The sequence below is a fragment of the Eulemur rufifrons genome, chromosome 29 (assembly GCF_041146395.1).
Source record: "Eulemur rufifrons isolate Redbay chromosome 29, OSU_ERuf_1, whole genome shotgun sequence".
Classification (NCBI taxonomy): domain Eukaryota; kingdom Metazoa; phylum Chordata; class Mammalia; order Primates; family Lemuridae; genus Eulemur; species Eulemur rufifrons.
The window spans coordinates 88,834,991-88,858,575 of NC_091011.1; the positions used below are offsets into that span (position 1 = coordinate 88,834,991).

A 23,585-nucleotide genomic window follows, 5' to 3' on the forward strand; every position below is an offset into this window, starting at 1 on the left:
CTGTTTCTTTTGCTGATTCTATCATAATTTTTCTTAAAGAAATTCTTTCTTCTCAACTTTTCTTGAGTATTTAAGAAAAAGAACCACGAGGACAGGGTTTGTTCCCTGTCCTGACTCTCTAAAATTAGGCACCTAAGAGCTTTGGAAGAAATGTGTGAGGAAAGAGAAACAGGGTGAAGAGGCAGAATTTCAAATTTTGATTTATTCTTTCTGGGAAGATGCTTTATAAATAAAAACATAATTTATGTATAAAATGCTTTATGTTTATTTTGAAGCACACATGATACTTTGAAAAATGAATTTCTAGGGCTCATAATTACATAAATAATAAAATGTATCTCCCATCTACCTCCTCTTCCTGAACCTATCATGCTGCATGTAAATCTGGAGAACTTTATATTTTTAGCAGATATTTGTCAACATTGCCTTGGAGAAATCTGCTAAGATGCAGCAATTCTTACTAGTCACACAAAGCACTATATATAAAAACATTTGATTAACCTTTTATAATTTACACAGTCCTTTTCACAAATATCTTAATATTTCACTAATCCAGGGAGTATTACTGTCATGATTTTACAGAGGAAGAAGGAGGTTCAGAGAAGGTAAGTGACTTAAGGTCACACAGCCAGTAAGTAAACTATGTCACAAACCCATGACTTTTGAACCGAAAACCCAGTCTCTTTTTTACTATGCCATATTGAAATCATCCATGCACATTAAACACCAAACATTAGAGGGAAAGCACAAATAGTTTATAACTAGATAAACCCAATTAAACAATCTGGCTAGTCTAACCTGGAGTCAAGAGATTTTTTCCTGATTATACTTAGTCTTTGTCTTAACCCTTGGGCACTGGTGTCTGGAAATTCATTGCCTTCCATGGTGTCAAGTTAACTCTTTCTTCTTAGCCTCTGCTTTCCAGCTGGTCCACTGTAGTTCAGTACAGACTGTTTTGAGTCACACAGTATTTACTCTTTCAGTTAATTTGAGGGTATAGCTTACGCACAAAAAAATGTTTAGCTTTAGTTTCTGATTTTTAGCCAGGAGCAGTGGCACACTAACCTACTGCTGGGTTATCTACAAACTTCCCCATCAACCATTGCTAAGGCTCCTTGCAGGCTCAGGGTCCAAGATCTCGTTGAAGTGTTTCCATCAGCTACCTAATACATTGATTCTTGTTTTCTGATTCAGGTCTGCTGTTAGTATTTAATGTGGTTATTTTCTTTAAAACATCATGCCAATTCTCCCAAGTTTCTCTTACATGCAGGCCTTCTCCAAAAGTTGGAGATCACATTATTTAGAACATCCACTTAGCTATACTGGGTTCAGGCTGAGAGCCTACTTGTCAGCCCAACATCCTGGGGTAATCATCCACCCACACCTGGCTCAGCTGCACTGGCCAAGAAAAACAGTGCATCTGTACTTTTCTAAGCAAATTTCTGAGATCTTGCCAATATTTTACAACACACACATGCTCATTCACACAATCTTAGGGCCTAAGTCGATTTGTCTCTGTATCCTCTACAATTATGTGTCAGGCACATGGCAGGTGCTCAGTAGAGTTCTAAATGAATGGATTCCCAGCCTTCTGTTGGAATTCACTTCTATCAGACACAAACCACCCAATTTTAGATAGTTTTTTTTTTTTTACAGGCGATAATATAGGTCCTAGCCATACCATCTGGATTATGCATCTTTAAAAATACCATTTGTCTAAGCATATGGACTAGGATTCTTTCTAGTTCTGGAATCATTCAGTGTTGCAGAGAAAGAAAATTGTAGCTGGAGTAGCTGCTATACATACTTTTGCCTATGCACTTTGCTCCCTTAAGCTGAGAAGTAGCAACAGGGGTTAAAAAGTACTTTAGCACAACAATGCACACATAGTTAACACTACCGTACTGTACGTTTAAAGATGATTAAGATGGTACATTTAGTTGTATGTATTTTACCACAATAATTTTAAAAAGTACTTAAAAATTTACTGGACAGTGCTAAAAATTCAGAACTCTTGGAAAAAAAAAAAAAAAATAACCAGAGAAGTCCTCACAATCTCTTTGGAAATTCGTTGCTAGAATACAATAAAATTGGTGGTGTGCTACTAAAATCTATACAAGTCATCTCTTACAGAAATAAAATCGTACACACTGTGACCTCTGGCTAAGTTAAAGCTTTTTCACAGAACTTGCAAAGCCCTTCGTGGTCTGGCCTTTGCCTACTGCCTCATGGCCAATGATGAACAAGTCAGTGGTTTTTTTCAATACTTTGAACAGGACCATTTCTTCTTACCTTAGGGCTTTGCAAATTGTGCTCTCTCTGCCTCAAATACCTTTCTCACAATTTTTCTTCTGGCTAACTCTTATTTATCCTCCAGGGCTCAGCTTAAATATCACTTCTTTAGGAAGGCCTCCTTTAAACTCTCTAATGAGGTCTGGGCCTCTGGCTCTCTCTCTGGATCCAACCATCCATCTGACCACACTCTTACAGAACTCTGGCTTTTTCCTTTGAAGTACTTAATACAACTGTACTTAATTATATATTAGTTTCTCCCACAAGACTGAAAGTTCTAGTAGGGACTATTTCTCTTGCTAACCACCAGTACCTTGTATACAGTAGGTATTCAATACTCCCTTTGCAGGCACAGCCTTTTATCCCACAAATTAATCTCATTGTATTGCTCAGAGGAGTAGGTGGAGAGACAGAAAGTGTGTGAGCTTGGTGAGCAGTGGAGACAGTGGCTGAAGGGCAGAGAGATGAAAGCAGTTTGGGCTGGGCAAGTGGGGAAGCAAGAAGGGAGTAACGAGGAACTACAGGACACGCATGCAATGAGGTCTCCCTCCACCCCCACCATCCCACCCCAACCCCAAACAAGTCATTAAACAATAATTTACATATTCATTTCATTAGAGAATTAGGTAAACCTCAGATTACAAAGCCAAGACCAAAATAATTTTGTATTAAAATGTGTTCAAGAAATCAGTTACAATTTAACTGGGTTAGATGTCAACACGGAGATGAGGCATTCTTCCAAATAACCTTCACTTAGGAAGATTACATTCCTCCAACATGTGGAAAGATGATAAATACAATTTCTTCTCCCTGTCACTGAGGAAGAAATTTTCTTTCTCGATGGGCCAATATTATTTCTTTTTTGCTGCTCTTTTCCCTTCTCCTTTCCTTGGTTTCCCCTTTCCACGAAGCTTCTTTAGACGCATTTGCTCATCCTTAAAATCCTGATGCTCATCTCTGAACGAAGAAAGAAAAAGTAATTAACCAGTTATTTTTACCAGACTGGGAAAGTGCACCAATCTAGCACTGCTCTCTTAGGTCCTTGTTATCGATCCTTGACTTTTACCGGCCACTTGCTCAGCTTGGTGAACATAAAGTACAGGGCATACCCAACATGGAGATGGGGTGCATTCCAAAAGTTCATTTATAAGTCCATTTCCCCTCACAGAAACAATGCTGCAGCTAAATTCCTAGGACAGCCCATGTAAACCTATGTAACTATGGTACAACACTAATAATTACCCCCATTTTTTTTTTTGTAATACTAACACTAAACACTGGGACAAGCAGAAACTGGGTAAAAGCTTTAATCGCTAGACAGAGACCCTGACTGCCCCAAGAATTAGCATCTAATAAGAATGCGGAGAGGTCTGGAGGAAGCTACCTCAATAGTAGTGGGTAACTCATACAAAAATGCTGCTGAGGTAAAGACTTGGGCAGAAAGACACCGAATCAAAAGACAGATACTACAGGATTCAAGCAGCCAGGGATACTTAAGTATTGGATGGTACAGAAATTAAAGACTGCCTGTACTGTGCTAAATGTCTACATCTTAAGACCAAATACCCAAAGAATGGTACAGTGATTAAACACATAAGCTCTAGAACCCATTTCAACCTGGGTTCAAGTCACAGTTCCACCATGTACTAACTCTGGGACCTTAGATAAGTGACCTTACTTCTGTGCACCTTAGTTGCCTCATCTGTAAGTGTGGATAATAATGGTGTATGAATTAAATCTAAGAGAGGGGTTTGCTGAGTCCAATTTTTAACTCTCTAGGATGTTTTAAAATAGATTCGCTTTATAGATGACAATGTTTCATTCCATGAACATGACAGTATACAACAGACCTCTTTGGGATTAGCTGTGAATGTCCCCAAATAACTCTCAGCAGTGCAGCTGGAGTAATTCTAAAATATATGTCCAATCACATCACTCCTCTGTTCACTGCCCTGCAAATGGCTCCCCATCTCACCCAGAGCAAAAGCCACTGTCCTTACTATAACCCCACAGCCTCTCGTGATCTGCCTCTGGTCCCCACCACTCTCCCCATAGCCTGTGCTCCTTCTGGAACAGACCAGGCACATTCCCACCTCAAGGCCTTTGCTCTGCTCTTGCCCCTGCCTTCACACTCTTCCCCAGGTCCCACTTGGCTCACTCACCATTTTCAAGCCTCTGCTTAAACCTCATCATCTTGATGAGGCTGACCCTGTCTTGTTTCATCCTGTAACCCAGCCTTTCCCCGCCCACCACAGGCCCTGTCAGCACTCTGGATCCTGCTCAGCCGGCTCTACTATTTTTTTCCACAGCACGTTCAACTTTGTAACATATCACGTAATTTATTATTTGTTTTCCCTCTTCTTCCTTCTCTCCCTCATTCCCATCAACCCTCGGACAGAAAGGCAGCTCCACAAAAGCAGGGGGCTTTGTCTCTGTTGATGCAACCTAAGCACCTGGTTAATAGATCAACTGTTTTTGAGAAACTGCTTCCCTCCTTCTTTTGCAGGTCTCTGAATAATATTTTCTTTATTGAAGACCGTCTGGTTTCATCTTGCCTGATGCCACAGGAGTCCTAGCATTAGAGGTGCCATTTACTCTAACTAGTGACTACATGAAAATAATTTTGCTTTTCCATGGGTAAGTGTTAAGTATTTTTTCCCTGTCCCCAAAGATGGCCAAATCTTTATTTTTCAAACAAATGGAGAGCAGTGGCAAACAGATAAATTAAAATAGCTGAGTGTGATTTTGCTATGAGTTACAATCTTCTACTCAGGGGATCTTCCTTCCAATTTTTTATTCTGAGTCCTAATAAGTTTTTATTTTCTGAGCCCAGACTAATGGTGATAGTCTCAAAGCAATTCCAAACATTAAAAATGTCATGTGCAGACCACTAGATGTTAGTAATGCTCACATGACAAGCAAATTTTCCTTGATTCAACCTACATTAAAAAAAAAAAATGTCACGGATTATACCTGCCAATAATATATTAAGTAAGCAAATCTATCCTATTTTATTCACTGCGTTCTCCTAGTGCCATCTTAGGTGCCTGCACGTGGATGGTACTTAAGAAATATCTGTTGCATAAATGAATGTATTAACCCATAGCTATCTGGAATGAGTATCATGCTGCACTATTAATTTTATATTAGAATGAATGGTCCCAAATAATTTTTGTATTGTTGCCCAAAGACAAGTCCAATTAAAATATGTTAAATTTTTCAACAGATGGTAGGTATTTTAACTTTACACAACTATATACTATTTGAATTCTTTTGTAATGAACATATATTAGTTTGGTAATTTAAAAAAAATTTTAAAGAAAATGATAGGTATTTGACCTTTTTTCTTTCTAGAGGTATATAATTATAAGCACCTACTTCCTAGTCATGAACAAACAGAAATGCATGGTGTTAAGAGCCTGTGTAATTTCCATATTACCTTTAAAGCCCAACTACAGGTTATTTAGACCAAATTAATATATCAAAAAGGATCCAAAATAAAAATGCCAGAACACAGCGGGAGGAAATAAGAATGCCAACAAAATTGCCAGCAGAAGAGAAAGGAGGCTCCCACACACCAGCTAAGATCAGGTATAGGGCAAGGACGCTGTTCATCTGATAATAAGAACCTGCTACCCTGGCAACCCTGGAATTTCTGGGTTTTCTTTTTCTTTTTTTTTGAGACAGAGTCTCGCTCTGCCACCCTGGGTAGAGTGCAGTGGCATCATCATAGCTCACTGCAACCTCCAACGCCTAGGGTCAAGCCATCCTCCTGCCTCAGCCTCCCAAGTAGCTGGCACTACAGGTGGGCAACATGACGCCCTGCTGATTTTTCTACTTTTAGTAGAGACAGGGTCTTAATCTTGCTCAGGCTGGTCTCAAACTCCTAAACTCAAGCAATCCTCCCACCTTGGTCTCCCAGACCACTAGGATTACAGGTGTGAGCCCTCACGACCAGCATAGGGTTTTCTTCCTCAGCATTTGGATGTTTTTCTCTGCATCTTTTTTAGAGTGCTCTTAGTGAATTATTAAATATTTCTCTATAACTCAGACACATTTTAGACATAATTAAAACATGTCTTCTAACATGCCCGAGTTTCCTTTTTTCATTTTTGATTTGCCCATTATGGGTATTTTGAAAGAGCCCTTTCCCCTGCAAACTGTACCCTTTGAACAACTGGGCCTCTATTATGAGAACCACAAAACTATAAGGATAGGAAAGCTAATTTTTTCCTTTTCTGATCTACTAAAAAAATCTCTCAGGTCCCTTTCTGTGTTTTTGTCATTACCTATAGAGGCCAAGAAATCTGAGCGTTCCCATAAGTGCAAAATAAGTGTTGTGATTTGGATACCAGTCGTAAGTCTCCTTCCTCTTGGCCAAAGGCTGTTCACTAAACAGTTTCACTACTTTCATGGACTTGGAATCAGTAGTCCTGGCAACTTCACCAAATAGCCGGGCACTCAGACGGGACATGCGCAAGGCATATTCTGAAAGTGAAGACATTTCTTGAACAGCAAGGAGAAACAGTCCTTACAGAAAATGAAAAGAAAGAGAAATAGGTTAATGTAAGAAATCCCAAGATTATCTAATGAACACTTTATTTTTTTTTTTTTTTTTTTTTTTTTTTGAGACAGAGTCTCACTCTGTTGCCCAGGCTAGAGTGAGTGCCGTGGCGTCAACCTAGCTCACAGCAACCTCAAACTCCTGAGCTCAAGGGATCCTCCTGTCTCAGCCTCCCGAGTAGCTGGGACTACAGGCATGTGCCACCATGCCCGGCTAATTTTTTCTATATATATTTTTAGCTGTCCATATAATTTCTTTCTATTTTTAGTAGAGGTGGGGTCTCGCTCTTGCTCAGGCTGGTCTCGAACTCCTGAGCTCAAACGATCCGCCCACCTCGGCCTCCCAGAGTGCTAGGATTACAGGCGTGAGCCACCGCGCCCGGCCTAATGAACACTTTAGAAAATGAAAACACAGCAAGCCACACATGAATCAGTGTATGTTGTTGGCAGGATGTGCCTTGAAGTTGAGAAACATCCACAGTCCAAATGGCTATTTCTTTTGCAAGCTTTACATTTGCAATTTTTGCATTTTGTGCTTACGTACTATTACTTCCTTGCTGTACTGCCCTTTTTACAATGAACTATTCTGTGATTCACTAGATTATTTACCTATTTCTAGGCTGGATGAAGAGGACAGGGAAATAAGTTATCCTACCCCAGCATTATACCTTCAGAAAACACCTGCCTAAGCAATCTGCAAAGTAAATATGCTGACTGCTTGCCATCTAAAGGTGTAATCATGGCAGAGGAATAATTACACTGTTGTCTTTATTATCAGTCCTTTGAACACTGTTCTCCTCAAGGGCTCCAGATGGCTCTGAGAACTGCTAATGAGTTATGAGGTCATTTGGCCTCTAGGTTACTGAACTGGATTCTGCCTAGAGACTGAGAGCCATTTGGGAAAAACAAATAGATAGTAGTCCTATAGAAATAAACTCAACAGCTCAAAAGATTTTCATCTTATTACTAAATAGAAGGCACGTATGAATTGTGAGGTTACTTGTCTTATTTTCCATCTTATATATTCTGCCTTAATGCAAACTAACTAAGTTCTTATCAGCTGAAAACAGTAACTTTTTCTTCAGAGGCACTGAACGTTGAAATAGGTATAAGAATGGTATCTATGATATGCACAAATTACAGCTAATAGACATCAAAAACTATACAAGCAGTACATAAAAATTAAGACTGCTGCTGGTGGAATAACTCTCATTCCATCCTAGGTCAGACACAGGAGTTACTGTTGGCAGAATATATAAATTTATGTGAAATTTTAGTAGTCAGAAGAGAATTTTTGTTGACTCAGACTATCGGGAGTGGGGTGGGGGCGGTGGGGCACTTCAGCTGGGATGAAAAGGAGACAATGTCCATACAGGAAAAAGGCATAAACCTATCTTGAAAAACCAACAGGAGAAATGTACCCAAAAAACCTAAACAGGAATGGTGCCAGGTGAATTTCAAAATAGCTCTTGCAAGAAAACAAACCAACCCAGTGTTTAAATTAAGGAAGTTTTAATACTCACTTCAAGATCCATTAAAAGAGAAGAGGCTAATCTCAAACCAACTGCAGAATGTCAACCTCAAACCAACCATTTATCATTCTGAACACCAACCAAGCAATCTTGGGCCAACAGTGCCACCTGAAGGCCAGCAAGGGGAGAACTGTCGGATCCAAGGTCCACCTCTTCCTCTGCCCCCATCTGGGGATCACCTACAAGCCTTTTTCTTCCCTTTTCCGTTCAGCACTCTCAGTTTCCAGATCACTTCTCTCCCACCTCTAGCTCCATTATGTGGATGCAGATGGGTTGGGGGTGGAGTTGTTAAGACTTGGGTTATATTTTCATCAATGAGAAAAAAAGTCATTACTTCCAAAGGTAATGACTTTACCTCTAAATGTCTAAAGGCCTCACAAATGTCCAGAAGTTGCCTTCAGAAGGTGTAACAAGTTTCATTCCATGTTTTATCTTTTTTCTTCCTTTCACCTTTATAGTTATCTTTTTCCAAATATCAGATTAAAAAACAACAAACTGTTTCTTTATCAACTTTGTTTTGCTTAATTACCATTATGGCATCAGAGCACATTTGTGTTGTAACTGTACAGTATTTCCACACTTAAGAAGCTTGCAGGACTAGCACAAGAAATGAGTAAGACTGTGGCACTCGGTAAATGGTAAATTTAAAAAAAAGAGAAAAAACTGAAACTTGTTTATAAGTTTCGTATTCATATGTCCCACACAGACACATTTGTTTAATCCTTGTCCTCATTTAATCATGCAAAAAGAGAGATAATACTTCATACAATTAAACCTTGTACCTTCCTGGAATGATTTTCCTCACTTACAAAGACTGACAGCCAGAGAAAGAAGGGACCAGCACATGGGTTAACTTAACAGGTAGCAATGAAGAAGGGACTCAGTAGGACAGTAGTCACTGAAGCCATTACAGGACGCTAAATTATCTTCATGCCCACTTGGAATGTAGCATATTACTAGGATATGTAACTCATAAGTAATAAGGTCACATTAGAATCCAATGGAACATGGGTATATACCACAAAATCCAAGTCCTAAAGATTTTATGATGGAGAAACGGCCTTTCAAACCTGAATCCCTTACTAGAAACAAAGATCCACTCACTAAACAGGAGTAAACAGAAAATGGTTATAACAATTACCAACACAGACACAATGACAGAGGAGCTTGGTACACTTTTTCTTTTTTTTTTACATAGGCTAAAAGGTTTTGCTGCCCATAAGTATTGGTCCTAAGACTGACCAATTGCCACTTTTTACAAGCTTTAAATTTGAGAAAAATTCAAAAGCCTTACTTAGGACTTTTCAGGACCCTGGTACGCTGTCTTACAGAATCTTTCAATCAATTTCATCTTGGGAGAAAGAAAGAAAAAAAAGAAAGAAGGAAAGAAGAATATTATCCTGTTAATGACACTGAAGTAAAAGGCAAATCATTTACATGTCAGTTAGATTTTGATTCACAAGAAACCATTCTAAATCGTACAAAATACTCACTTTAAAATATCATCTTTCTTTAAATGTGAACTAAGGAAAACTACAGTATCATGAAGAAAAATTAACTGGAATTGAAAATGCTAAGCAAAAACAAATTACTCAAATGTGACTAGCAAAACAAATTAAGCCCACACACAAAGAAAATTCACATATTTTTACTTTGGCACAAAGGGGAAGTTTTTTTGATCTTTCTGATAGGTCTGATGAATTTTAAAAGATCAGGTTTACTTCAACTGGGTTCAGATTTGGTTTGCCTTTTCTCTTTGAAAGGTGAAGATGAAATACAGGAATTCTTAACCTGGATATGCTTCAGCGTTTTTTTTTTTTTTTTTTTTTTTTGAGACAGAGTCTCACTCTGTTGCCCAGGCTAGAGTGAGTGCCGTGGCGTCAACCTAGCTCACAGCAACCTCAAACTCCTGAGCTCAAACGATCCTCCTGTCTCAGCCTCCCGAGTAGCTGGGACTACAGGCATGCGCCACCATGCCCGGCTAATTTTTTCTATATATATTTTTAGCTGTCCACATAATTTCTTTCTATTTTTAGTAGAGGTGGGGTCTCGCTCTTGCTCAGGCTGGTCTCGAACTCCTGAGCTCAAACGATCCGCCCACCTCGGCCTCCCAGAGTGCTAGGATTACAGGCGTGAGCCACCGCGCCCGGCCTCAACGTTTTGAAGCCTGTGGAACTATAAATCTGCATGCTGAAATGTGCATGCGTGAGTGTAAATTTTGCTGAGGTAAGAGCTTTCTCTAGCTTCTCAAAACCACTGGTTAGCAGAGAGCACTAGCTTCGGAGTAGAAAACCTGGTTGCAATCTTGCCTCTGCCTTTTAATGGCCATGTTGTTTTTGTAGTAGTACTGATCCTCTGCAGGGTTCTCTTATCTATTACATGAAGACAGTCATATCACCTGCGTTGTGAGGCTAACATGCAAAATTCTTGGCACAGTGCCTGCCCTAACACTCATCGGGACCCAAGGAACTCACCCACACTGCACACAGGTGTTACCAAAGAGACAATCTAAACATAAAAACAATCTAAACAGAGTGTTATATTATTTTTAAAGCCAAATACCAATTATTTTGCTTAGCAGAGGCATGAATAGCACTGAATACTTGTTAGATTTATTCATCTCAGTAAGAACTCAACCCCCTCCACCTGATTTGATCAGTTCTGCCTGTGATGGGAAGAACAGTAGGGTCAAGTCAATCGACGTCGGGAGGACATTACCCCAACACTTTTCTTAACACATTAATTGCCATGTGAGTTGTATCTGACTTACACAGGGGGGCTCATGAAGCATATGTAACTCACAATTCCCTTTATCTTGGGAGACGGGAGATGCGCAGGTAGCCCCCTGTGTAAAACCCTGAAGTTGGTTCGTGAAAATCTTACTTGTTGATGTTCTTATTGTTACAATTAATACTGACAAATGCATATAACTCACGCACAGAAAACAACAAAAATAGATTTTTCATTAAATTAGAAAGGATCATTTTGTTTTCAAAGTTTTTATTCTATTTGCCTAATAAAACACGATGGCCCCAAAGAAAAACAGTTTTTTTCCCCCAGTGTGGCAGTCACTGTGTTAAATATCATCTTAGTGCATGTTTCTTCAACCGGTAACAAAAGTAATCTGCATCCCTCACTCAAAGCTACGGTGCAGAAGGCCTTTTCGTCTGGTGAGCAGAAAACCTCAGCCCCGTACATCTAACTTATGTGGAAGAGAGTAACTGCTCCCGAGAGGAAATTCCGGCAGCAGAAACGCTGGCGTCCTTCGGTTGGTAAATTCCCCAACTGATGCAGGAAAAGGCCAAGTTTGTTTGATAAACTCGAAACCCCCGGGCTGATCACTAAATAACGAAACGGGCTCGTCATATTCTTGGCGACTCTACAGGGTTGAAGACCCCTGAAGAACTCTACAGCCACGGCGCTCATCTGTTAGCAGATACCCCAAAGTCAGCGGCAACCTTACCTGCACCTGACCTTCCGCACCCACGCGCCCTCGTCCCGGAAGGCCCGCCCCCTACCCAGCGGCGACTGCTACGGAGAGCAGTAGAGAAACGGAAGCTTGAAGGCTAGAGCGGACCGGCGACCCCGACTTACTGGCGCCGTCTCTTGGAGGCCTCCGAGGTAAACCTGGCGCCTGCACAGTGAGGCTAGCGCCTCCGCCAGTGTGGGCTAGAGGGGTGGTGGGTTGGGCAGAGCGGGGGAGGATTGGCTTTCCTGGAAGGTCCTGCAGGGTTCGCTAGCTTTATTTTGTTGGGAATGCTGCAGAGCTGCTTCCAATAAGCTCTGAAGCAACGGCCGTGCGTGTGCTTTGTGGTTTTTCTGACCCACCTGCGGTGCCATTCCCCTCCTCTTTCTTTAATAGTCAATTGGGATCACCTGCAGGCCTTCCTTGCTACCCCTAGGCTGGGTCAGGAGCACTTTCCCCATTGGCCCAGAAGCTTCTTCAGGGAGTAGGGGTGGTTCATTTACCTGTCTCCTCGGTAGTCATCTAGATCTCGCTGGGCAGATAGGTATTTTACTCCATATTGAATCTGCTTTCAAGCAAGCCACATCCCATAGGCATTGTATGCAGCACTTATTAAATGTTTGACAGTTTGGCTGAGAAAACAGTACTTATTTTCTGAGCATGATTCAAGGCCTTTCATACATACTCTAAAATGTACCCTGGAATTAAGGCAACTCAGCAGTGAGTTGCATACCTCGAGGGTATTCTATTTACATCCCCTTTCCTCTTAAAGAATTTGCTTTTATTAAGTTAGGTTTTGACATCTTATCAATATATACTATAGAACTTGCTTTTATCAAGTTTTAAGTTTTGACATATCATCAGTTTATGATACGGTAAACAGCCTTATAAACTTGGGTCTAGTGGCTACTGTGACATTTACACAGGGGGTAATGAGTATCCTATGCATAGCTACAGTCCAAAAAAATGTCCTGGGTGGCAGAATTCCTGGGAGAAATTTCATCTTGTCTTTTGTGTTTCTGTGGAGTTGGCTTGTTTTTATGTTATGGCCGCTGAATCATATAAACATGAAGACTTCCTTTGCATGTTGGTTGCTAGTTTAAAGCCAAATTTGTGGTTGACTCATGGCAAGAACTATTACATGTGTATTTACATACACCCTGTTGTTGGAAAGTTTCCATTTTGTACATCCATCCTTGTTTTTTTCCCTTTTCACCTATTTATTATTTGTGTTATTGGTACATTTTGTGAATCACTATAAGCGACCATAAATCTTTCCTGAAACAGCAAAGCAGAGAGAGTTATAGGTAGCTGTTTACACAAGCTACTTTGCACCGTTACTCTCATCAAGTCCAGTTTATGGGGTCTGTATTAGTTTCCTGAGTCTGCTATAACAAAATGCCACAGGCCTGGTGGCTTAACACAACAGAAATTTATTCTGTCACAGTTCTGGAAGCCATGAGTCCAAAATCAGTGTCACTGGGCCAAAATTAAGATGTTGATGGGGCCTTGTTTCCTCCCGAGAGTCTAGTGGAGAATTGATTCTTTGACTCCCCCAACTTCTGGTAGCTGCTGGCATTCATTGCCTTGTGGCCATGTCACTGCAGACATCAGGAGCAGCATTTTCACATATCTGCTCTCTCTTCACATGGGCTCCTCCTCTATGTGTGTCAGATCTCACACTGCTCCTCTCTGCTAAGGATACGTGGGACTGTATTCAAGGCATGCCTGGATAATCCAAAGCATTCTATTTCAAGATCCTTAATTTAATCACATCTTCAAAGACCTTTTCCCCGTGTATGATAGATAACATTTGCAGATTCCAGGGATTAGGATCAGATATGTTTGGGGAATATTTGTCAGACTACCACAGGGTTGGAAGCAGCAAGCCCATGAAATTGACTAGTCAGAGACTATTAATGACCAATAGGAATGTTGGAATATTAGGGGTAGGAAAACTAAATTAATAGAATAAAATTTAGCCTCCCATAGACATTGACTTCACCAGATTTTGGCTTACCCACTTGTCACTTCAAGGTAATGCTGTTTTAAGAATACTTCTTATAATCAGAGATTGCTTTATAATCAGATATTGTCTTACATATCTACTTCTATAGTCCAGTGTTTTCAAATTGTGGATTGTGAATCACTAGTTGGTTGTGAAATCAATTTAAAAGGCTGAAACCAGCACATTAGACTAGGAAATATCAAAGTGCATCACATGCAGTAGGGTAATTATTGTTTCATGAAACAATAGGTATGTGTATATTGGATCATAATGTAGAATATACTTCTTACTGTAGGTTGTGGTAAAATGGAAAGCCTATGCTCTAAGTGATTTCATTATTCATTATACTCTAAGGCAAATGTTCTTTGCCATTAGGCAAAGCAATAAAGCTCACATTAACTTCAAGTTCTTATTGTGTAGCATAGTCCAAGAGGCAGGTGGATACTTATTGTTTTAAATAAATCAATTTACAGAGACCCTATTTCTATAAGTACTCTTTCTTAGCATCATGTAGGTTTCTTTTCACTTCTTCATTTACAATAATTCTCTCAAGCAATTCTTTTCAGCTATTCTCATTACTTTTCCATAGGATGTGTCATTACCTGTAAAGAAAAGCAGCTTATTTGTTTATTTATTTATTTTTGAGACAGGGTCTCGCTCTGTCGAGCAGGCTATAGTGCAGTGGTGCTCATTGCCACCTCAACCTCCCAGGCCCATGATAGCTGGCTAATTTTTTAAAATTATTTGGGACTTTTTGTTAAAGTATACCCGAATGTTTATAGCAGCACAATTCACAATTGCAAAGATGTGGAAACAACCCAAATGCCCATCAATTCATGAATGGATTAGTAAATTGTGGTCTATGTATACCATGGAGTATTACTCAGCTATAAGAAATAACGGTGATATGGCATCTCTTTTGTTCTCCTGGAGAGAGTTGGAACCCATTCTATTAAGTGAAGTATCCCAAGAATGGAAAAATAAGCACCACCTGTACTCACCAACAAATTGGTTTTTCCTGATCATCACCTAAGTGCACATTTGGGAATAACACCAATTGGGTATCAGACTGAGGTGGGGGTTGGGGAGAGGGGATGGGTGTATACCTACATGATGAGTGCATTGCACATTGTCTAGGGAATGGTCACGCTTGAATGTGCTGACTCGGGGGTGGGGGGGATGGGGGGAGGGGATGGGGGGTATAACTACATGATGAGTGCAATGCGCACTGTCTGGGGAATGGACATGCTTGAAGCTCAGACTCGGGGGGATGGGCGGGACATGGGCAATATATATAACCTGAAATAAACTGAAATAAAAAAAAATTATTTTTTTGTAGAGACAATGTCTCACTGTATCGCCCAGGGTAATCTTGAATTCCTGGCCTCAAGTGATCCTCCCATCTTGGCCTCCCAAAGTGCTGTGATCACAAGCTTGAGCCACTGTGCCCAGACCAAGAAAAGCATCTTTGAACAGCTGAAGTAGTGACATTGATAATTATAACTGTAATATGGATTATATTCTGGGACCTTTATATTTGTCATGTTATACTGAAATAACCTGCAAAAAGTCATATATAATTTTATTTTAGATTTGGGATGTGTTTTCAATAAAGGTTAAAATGTATTGTGATAATCACTGATACAGTTCACCATATATTTCCCATTTTCCCTCCCCTTTGGTTGGATTGGATTTCATGGCAATCTTGGGATTGATTAAGGCCATATGACTTTCTGGCCAATGATTTGTGATCAGAAGTGAAGTGTCACTTGGTTTGGGTGATTAATTACCCTTATGAAACTCCAGAGTGCTCATTCCCCTCTGATGTGGAGAGTTATTGCTCTGTAAGCCTGGGCCCCTGAGTGACCCTGAGGGGAAGATCTGTTCTGCCAGCCATAATGGAAATATAGCTTAGGTTAGAAATGAGCTTTTATTGTTTTAAGTCACACAGCTTTGTTGTTTGAAGTCACACAAATTCCTTCTTTGTTTCTGCAGCATGACCTAGCCTATCTTATCTGACACATTTATTTTATCAAATTGTATTATGAAGTGTATAGATACGTCAATCCTAATCTTATTTCTGCCTCTTATTAACAAAAATAAAATTATGCTTTAGCTTCTGGACTGATTTTTTAATAGCATATAGTTTTATTTTTCATTAAATATATAAGAAACATTTTTATTATGATTTGCAAAAAATTGGTTAGAGCTCTTCCAGAATTTTATGTATGATTCTTCTTTAGTTATTCCTAACAGTTGAAAACCAAAGTTCAGTATGTATATAGTAACATATTGTTACCAAGCAATCAGTGGGCTTGTTTGCTGATGTGCATAGAAGCCAATACTATGGCACCAGCCTTTGACAAAAGAAAAGCTTTTTTACAAGTCCACTGGCAAGGAGACAGGAGGAAACACTCAAATCTGTCTCCCTGAGCTGGGGGGCTGGGTCAGGTTTTATAAGCATAGGGTAATGAGGTGTGATCTAATAGCATCTTATAATGGGGTGATGCCAGGAGGCGTGTTCTGATTGGATCCTGAATCCTGGATCCTACCATGCGATGTCCACTTCTTAATTCAGCCCTAGCTCCTCAGTCCGAGCACTTAGTTTCTGCCGCTGATTGCAGGCTAGGTTCATCTGGGCTTGCTCAGATTATGTGACCTTCAACCTGGGGGTCCATGGCAACTGAAAAACAACTCACAACTTTGTTACCAGATTGGCCTTGTGCAGTAACAATATTTACTGTAATATAGCAGTAATACTCTGTCTTTTATTGTATTCTAACTCATAAATAATATGTATTTTAGCTGCATGTTATGTTTTATTATTATTAATTAAGTAATGAGAAAAACCACATAGATTTATTCTTGGTTTTATGACATTATAAAGCTGGATAAACCAATTCTATTAGTTTCGACATTTTAATCTTTACTGCTTTTAGTAATTGAGCTTATGAGGTGCATTTGATAACTTATTTTCCAGTTTAAAAAAATTCAAAGTGCACATTCGAATACATTTATGTGAGTTAAAAATGAAGCCAGACTTTTTCTCAAAGTGAATCTAACTTAGATGATTGGTTTGACAATGAGGACTGGCTTTACCAATTAGGTTATGTAGCCAACAGGATGTTTTCTATGAATTGAATAAGCTATATCTGCAGCTGCAAGGTTTGGTAAAAATATATAAAGTGCATGATGAGATAAAATCATTTTATCAAAAATATTTTGGGCTGGGCGAGGTGGCTCACACCTGTAATCCTAGCACTCTGGGAGGCGGAGGTGGGCGGATCGTTTGAGCTCAGGAGTTCGAGACCAGGCTGAGCAAGAGTGAGACCCCATCTCTACTAAAAATAGAAAGAAATTATATGGACAGCTAAAAATATATATAGAAAAAATTAGCCGGGCATGGTGGCGCATGCCTGTAGTCCCAGCTACTCGGGAGGCTGAGACAGGAGGATCCCTTGAGCTCAGGAGTTTGAGGTTGCTGTGAGCTAGGCTGACGCCACGGCACTCACTCTAGCCTGGGCAACAGAGTGAGACTCTGTCTCAAAAAAAAAAAAAAAATATTTTGTATCAAAATCAACAATATTTCCATTTTGCTAACCTATCAAGGATTATTTCAGGTAAAACAAAATGCTTCTAAATGAAAACAAAACAAATATAGATTTGGCAAATCTTGGTCTTGACTTTTTGGTATGTTTCCCAGACATTGTGAAAGTGAATGACTTTAATGACGGGATGATAAATTCCTTTAAAAGTCAGGTTAAAGGAGTTTGAGGTTGAAGTGAGCTATGAAGACTCTACCTGGGGTGACAGAGCAAGACTCTGTCTCAAAAAAAAAAAAAAAAAAGGTTAAGATGGTAAATTTTAAGTTACCACACTTAAAAAAAAAAAAGAATTGGGTAACATTGCTATGACACAGCTTTTCCCATTTCAATCTACTTATGTGAACAAATTTTCTCAGTGCTTACATCCATTTAAGTGAGAATAGGAATAGAATTGATGCTTCTCATTCAAGCAATAAATAGTAGTCACACATGGATACATTAACTAAGTGGGAAAAACTTCATCTGTCAAAGGATATGTTAAAAGTTTTTTGGGCTATAAGCATTCATTAAAATTTATAATATATTTAAGTTATTTTGATCATTTGTGTAAAAAAATATTATAATGATGACTCAACCCAGGTGTAAAAATATTTTTAACATATAGAGACTTTTAGTCACAGAAGTTTAAAAAAAGTAAAATTCAGTTTATAAGTATTTTGTTGCAGAGAAATATGACAGATAATCAATAAAGACTTTCAAGCATAAAAACATATTAAGATAAGGTAAAATTTTGTGAGGTGAGTAGAATGTAACTTCAAGGAGGAAAAAGAAATGATATAAACTTTCCCACTACTAAAGAGGTTTTTTTCATATATTTTTAAAACAAATTATGATGGCTATGAAATTACTATTCCATTAGACATTGAAATAATTATATAATGGTTTTATTTTTAAATTTCTATACTTGTGATACCCTGGAAATTGCATCCTTTGCCACTCTTTAAATTTATGATGAAAAATTTTACATATCAAATAAAAATGTGCAAGGCAGCACATAGTTTTGCAAATTGTTTTAGCTGATACATAAGCAAAAAGTTTCAAGACTGTTGGCATTGTAGTTTACACTAACATTTTCCAAGGATATCTCCACAAGTGCTAACAGGAGGATTAAGGCAATTCTCCAGGATTAATTGCTAGTCTCAATACCTCTTTTTGTAAGAACGAATTGAGGAAAAGAGTTTTACACCTGTCACTTATCTGGGAAATTGTCTTATTTTCATATATATGTGTGTGTGTGTGTGTGTATACAGAGAGAGAGGGAGGGAGATACTTATGTAGTTTTTTTTTTTTAATTTTTTTAAATTTCAGGACATTATGGGAGTACAAACATTTTGGTTACATGTTATGACTTTGCCACATCCCAACCATGATTTGAGACGTGCCCTTCCCCCACTACAATGCTCACCGTGTCCATTAGTTGTGAGTTTACCCACCCCCATCCTCCCTACCCCCAAAGAATATTACTACTGTGTGAGCACGTTGGTGTTGATCAGTCAGTGCCAGTTTGATGGTGAGTACATGTGGTGCCTATTCTTCCATTCTTGTGATACCTCACTTCAGAGAATAGGCTTAAGCTCTATCCAGGAAAATATAGGAGGTGCTAGATCACCATCGTTCCTTATAATTGAGTAGTATTCCATTGTATACATATACCATATTTTATTAATCCACTCGTGGATTGATGGGCACTTGAGTTGTTTCCACATCCTTGCTATAGTGAATTGTGCTGCCATAAACATTCGAGTGCAGATGTCTTTATTATAGAATGACTTTTGTCCCTTTGGGTAGATGCCTAATAGTAGTATTGTTGGATCAAATGGTAGTTCTACTTGTAGCTCTTTGAGGTATCTCCAAATTCTTTTCCACAGAGGTTGCACTAATTTGCAGTCCCACCAGCATTGTAAGAGTGTTGCTATCTCTCCATATCCTTACCAGCATTTGTTGCTTTGGGATTTTTTTGATACAGGCCAATCTTACTGGAGTTAGGTGATAATCTCATTGTGGTTTTTTTTTTTTTTTTTTTTTTTGAGACAGAGTCTTGCTTTGTTGCCCGCTCATTGTGGTTTTGATTTGCATTTCCCTAATGATTAGAGATGTTGAGCATTTTTTATATGTTTGCTGGCCATTATTCTGTCTGCTTTTGAAAAGTTTCTGTTCATGTCCTTCGCCCATACTTATGTAGTTTTAATCTAAATTATGGATACAGGAAAACAAAATTCTCTTCTGGTGGCACATCCTACTACAAATGACTTTTTGTTCTTTTTTGTTTCCATTACTCCATTCTCGTGTTTGTTGCATACCATTTCATACAAAGAAATTGATAAATAAAGGAGAAATAAAACTTAGCAATGTAGGAAAGATTATCTTTTTATCAAATTTATTTAAATACATTTTGCTGTATGAAATACGTTTCCCAGTTAAAAATATTAAATTTTTGTGAAAGGATTTAACAGCATGTAGATATCACATAAAAATACATTAGCAAAGGATCTCTGCATCTTCCTAGGTATTTGTTTCCTGGGCTCCCTCAGTCCTTTATTTCAAGACTTACAGCCACATAAATCCATTTGCCCTCTACCCTTTATGCTATAGTTGTCTTAAGTATTGCATCTACATACCTAAAACCTCCACAACAGAATGTGATCATTTTTGCTTTCAACAGTTATACTTATTTTAAAGAAATTACTGGAGAGAAATATTTACCCAGATATTTACCATTTATGTTGTTCTTCCTTCATTCTTGAAGTTTCAAGTGTCCTCCTGGTATAATTTCCTGTCAGCCTGAAGAACTTTTAGCATTTCCTTTAGAGCAAGTCTGTTGGCGACAAATTCTCTTATTTTTCCTTCATGTGAGAATGTTTTAATTTAACTTTTATTCCTGAAATATATTTTCACTGAAGAAAGAATTCTGAGTTAACAATTCTTTTGACTTTTTAAAGATGTTGTTCCAAGCCGGGCATGATGGCTCACGTCTATAATCACAGAGATTTGAAAAGCTGAGGAAGAAGAAATGTTTGAGCCCAGCAGAGGCTGCAGTGAGCTATGATTGTGCCACTCCACTCCAGCCTGGAAGACAAGAGAGAGACCTTGTCTCTTAAAAAAAAATTGTTGTTCCACGGTCGTCTGGTCTCCATGGTTTCAGAAGTAAAATCAGCAGTCATTTGCATAGTTGTTCCTCTCTTTGTAATGTAACATTTTATTTTCTGGCAGCTTTTAAGATTAAAATAACAAATAAAAAACAAACTTTGATGTTGACAAGTTTGATTTTGATGTGTCTGGCCATGGTTAGTTTTCTTTGCATGTATCCTCTTTAGAATTCCCTGAACTTCTTTAACCTGTAAGTTTATGTCTTTCATCAAATTAGGGAAGTTTTGGCCGTTAGTTTTTCAAATATTCTTTCTGCACCAATTTACTTCTGCCGTCCTTCTAGGACTCCAATGAAATAAATGTTAGATCATTTGATAATATTCTGTTCATTCCTCCCCCCCATTCTTCATATTGGATAATGTCTATTACTCTATTTTCAAATTCATTGACTCTTTCCTTTGTCATTCTCTTCTTTCTGCTATTGAGCCCATCCAGTGATATTTTTAGATGTTATATTTTTCAGTCCTAAAATTTACATTTGATTATTTGTTATTGTTTCCATTATTTTGCTGATAACATTTGTATTTCAAATGTTTACCTTTACCTCATGAAACATAGATATTATAGCTGCTTTAAAGTTTTTGTCTCATATTTCCAACATCTGGATCATCTTGCAGTTGTGATCTTTTGATTTCCTTTTCCCTTGAGATTGTTCACAGTTTCTTGGTTCTTTGTATGTTGAGTAATTTTGGATTGTATCCTGGACAATTTGAATATTATGTCGTGAGCCTCTCAGACCTGTAGAAATTCTCTGGAGAATATTGATTTTGTTTGTTTTAGCAGGCAATTAACTTGGCTAGATTCTGACAGTTCTTTATTGTAGATCTAAATGTAAAAGCTAAAACTATAAAATTCTGTAAGAAAACATATAAATAACATTATTGTGACATTGGGCTAGGAAAATGTTCTTGGATAGGACAGGAAAAGCACAAACCATAAAAGAAAAAAATTGATAAATGTATTTCATTAGCACTTAAAAACTTCTGATCTTTGAAATACATTGTTAAGAAAATGAAGAGCCTCGTCATAACTGGAGAAAATATTTGCAAAACATAGATGCGATAAAGGACTTGTATTCAGAATATATTAAGAACTCTTACAACTCAAAAATAAGAAGACAAACAACTCAGTTAAAACATGGGCAAATTATCTGAATAGACACTTCACCAAAAAAGATGTATGGATGCGAAAGAAGCACATGAAATGGTGCTTAACATCATAGGTTATCAGGGAAATGCAAATTAAAGGTAACATACTGAGTAGAATGGCTCAAATTTAAAACAGACAGTAAGAAGTGCTGTTATGGATGTGGAGCTAACAAGATTGGAAAATGGTACAGCCACTTTGGAAAACAATTTGCAGATCATTGTAAAGTTAAACATATACTTACCAAGAGGCCCAACAATTCCACTCTATGCAAAAGAAATTAAAAAATGTTTTAGAAAAATCTGCACCCAGATATTAATGGCAGTTTTTATTCATAATAGTCCAAACTGAGAAACACTCCAAATGCCCATCAACTGGCAAAGAGATTTAAAAAAATTGTGTTATCTATATACAATGAAATACTACTAAGTAACAAAAAGAAATAAATTACTGATACATGCAACAACATGAATAAACCTCAAAAGCATTATGCTAAGTGAAAGAGGCCAGACACACAGGGCTACATGCTGTAGGAATCCATTTATGTGACATCATGGAAAAGGCAAAACCATAGGGACTGGAAACTGTAAGGTCAGATTAGTGGTTGCCAAAGGCTGGTGATGAGGGGAGAAGATTGGCCACAAAGGGGCATGAGGGAACATTTTTGGGTAATGGAAATGTTTTTTAACTGTGTTTGTGGTTATATAACTGTACATGTTTGCCAAAACTCATCAAACTGTATACCTAAAAAGGCCAAATCTTATGCTGTGAAAATTATACCTCAATAAACCTAAATTTTAAAAAAGAGATATTCTCTTTTCTAAATTTTTAGTTAATTAATTTAATTTTTTAGAGATGATGTTTCACTCTGTCACACAGGCTGGGGTGCCATGGTACAATCATAACTCACTGCAGCCTTAAACTCCTGGGCTCAAGGGATCCTCCTGCCTCAGCCTCCTGGGCACCTGGGACTGTAGGATCATGCCACCATGCCCACCTAATTTTTTTCGGTTTTTCTAGAGACAGGGTCTCACTATGTTGCCAGGCTGGTCTCAAACTCTTGGGCTCAAGTGATCCTCCTGCCTCAGCCTCCCCAGTTGCTGGGATTACAGCAGTGAGCCTCCATGCCTGACTAAGATATTCTTTTTATAGCTTTTTGAATGAATACTTACTTTACTTTTTTCTTTTTAGAATTTAGATTTTTCTCTGTAAAAATATGATACAGATATAGCTAAATCTCTATCCCTCCTACCTTCTCTCGCACTTTTTCCCTTCTCAGAGATAAGCATTGTTCTGAAATTGGTGTATATCATTACCATGTGTGCATTTTTACTTTTGGGACATATGTATATATCCATAAATAGTACACATACAACTTTTTTTGTATAAAAATTACGTAGATGGTATTATTCTATATGTATCTTTTGTAGCTTCCTTTAATCACTTGAAATTGTTTTTGAGATTCATCCATGTTGATATATACAGATCTAATCCACTCATGAAGTACTCCACTATGAATAAATTACAATTATTTAGCTGTTTTTACACTAGGGGACAGTTGTTTCCATTTTTTAAATCTTTTGTTGTCAGAAACAATGATCCAATGAACTTCTTTCTACAAATCACCGTTTTTATGTGTGTAAGAATCTCTTTAGGTGAGGCATCTAGAAATGTTATCACTGGTTTGAAGGGTATGACTTTCAACTTTATTGGGCATCACTAAATTGATTTAAAAAATGGCCATACCAAAACATTATGGAAAACATATGGAGGTTCCTCAAAAAATCAAAAATACAACTACCATATGATCCAGCAATCCCACTACT

At 38.2% G+C, this 23,585-nt stretch overlaps 1 protein-coding gene across 2 annotated transcripts; it reads right to left on the reverse strand.

Moving 5' to 3' along the window:
- Positions 1 to 217: 217 nt before the first annotated feature.
- MRPS33 (mitochondrial ribosomal protein S33) lies at positions 218 to 11,877 on the reverse strand. Of its 2 annotated transcripts, XM_069461439.1 has the most exons (4): positions 11,851 to 11,876; positions 9,682 to 9,738; positions 6,582 to 6,822; positions 218 to 3,249 (listed from the first exon to the last, which is right to left on the reverse strand). In XM_069461439.1, the coding sequence occupies exons 3-4, from the start codon at positions 6,794 to 6,796 to the stop codon at positions 3,144 to 3,146; spliced, it is 321 nt and encodes a 106-aa protein (XP_069317540.1). In that variant the 5' UTR covers positions 6,797 to 6,822; positions 9,682 to 9,738; positions 11,851 to 11,876; the 3' UTR covers positions 218 to 3,143. The 2 variants fall into 2 exon arrangements, with proteins under 2 accessions (XP_069317540.1, XP_069317541.1); XM_069461440.1 differs by lacking the exon at positions 9,682 to 9,738 and having other exon boundaries at positions 11,851 to 11,877.
- Between the last annotated feature and the right edge of the window lie 11,708 nt (positions 11,878 to 23,585).

Excerpts from the sequence above, each read along its gene's own strand:
- MRPS33 (XM_069461440.1), bottom strand. The coding sequence starts at position 6,796 with ATGTCTTCACTTTCAGAATATGCCTTGCGCATGTCCCGTCTGAGTGCC. Across the intron at positions 3,250-6,581 it reads AGATTTCTTGGCCTCTATAG|AGATGAGCATCAGGATTTTA; the intron begins GTAATGACAAAA and ends TTCTTCGTTCAG.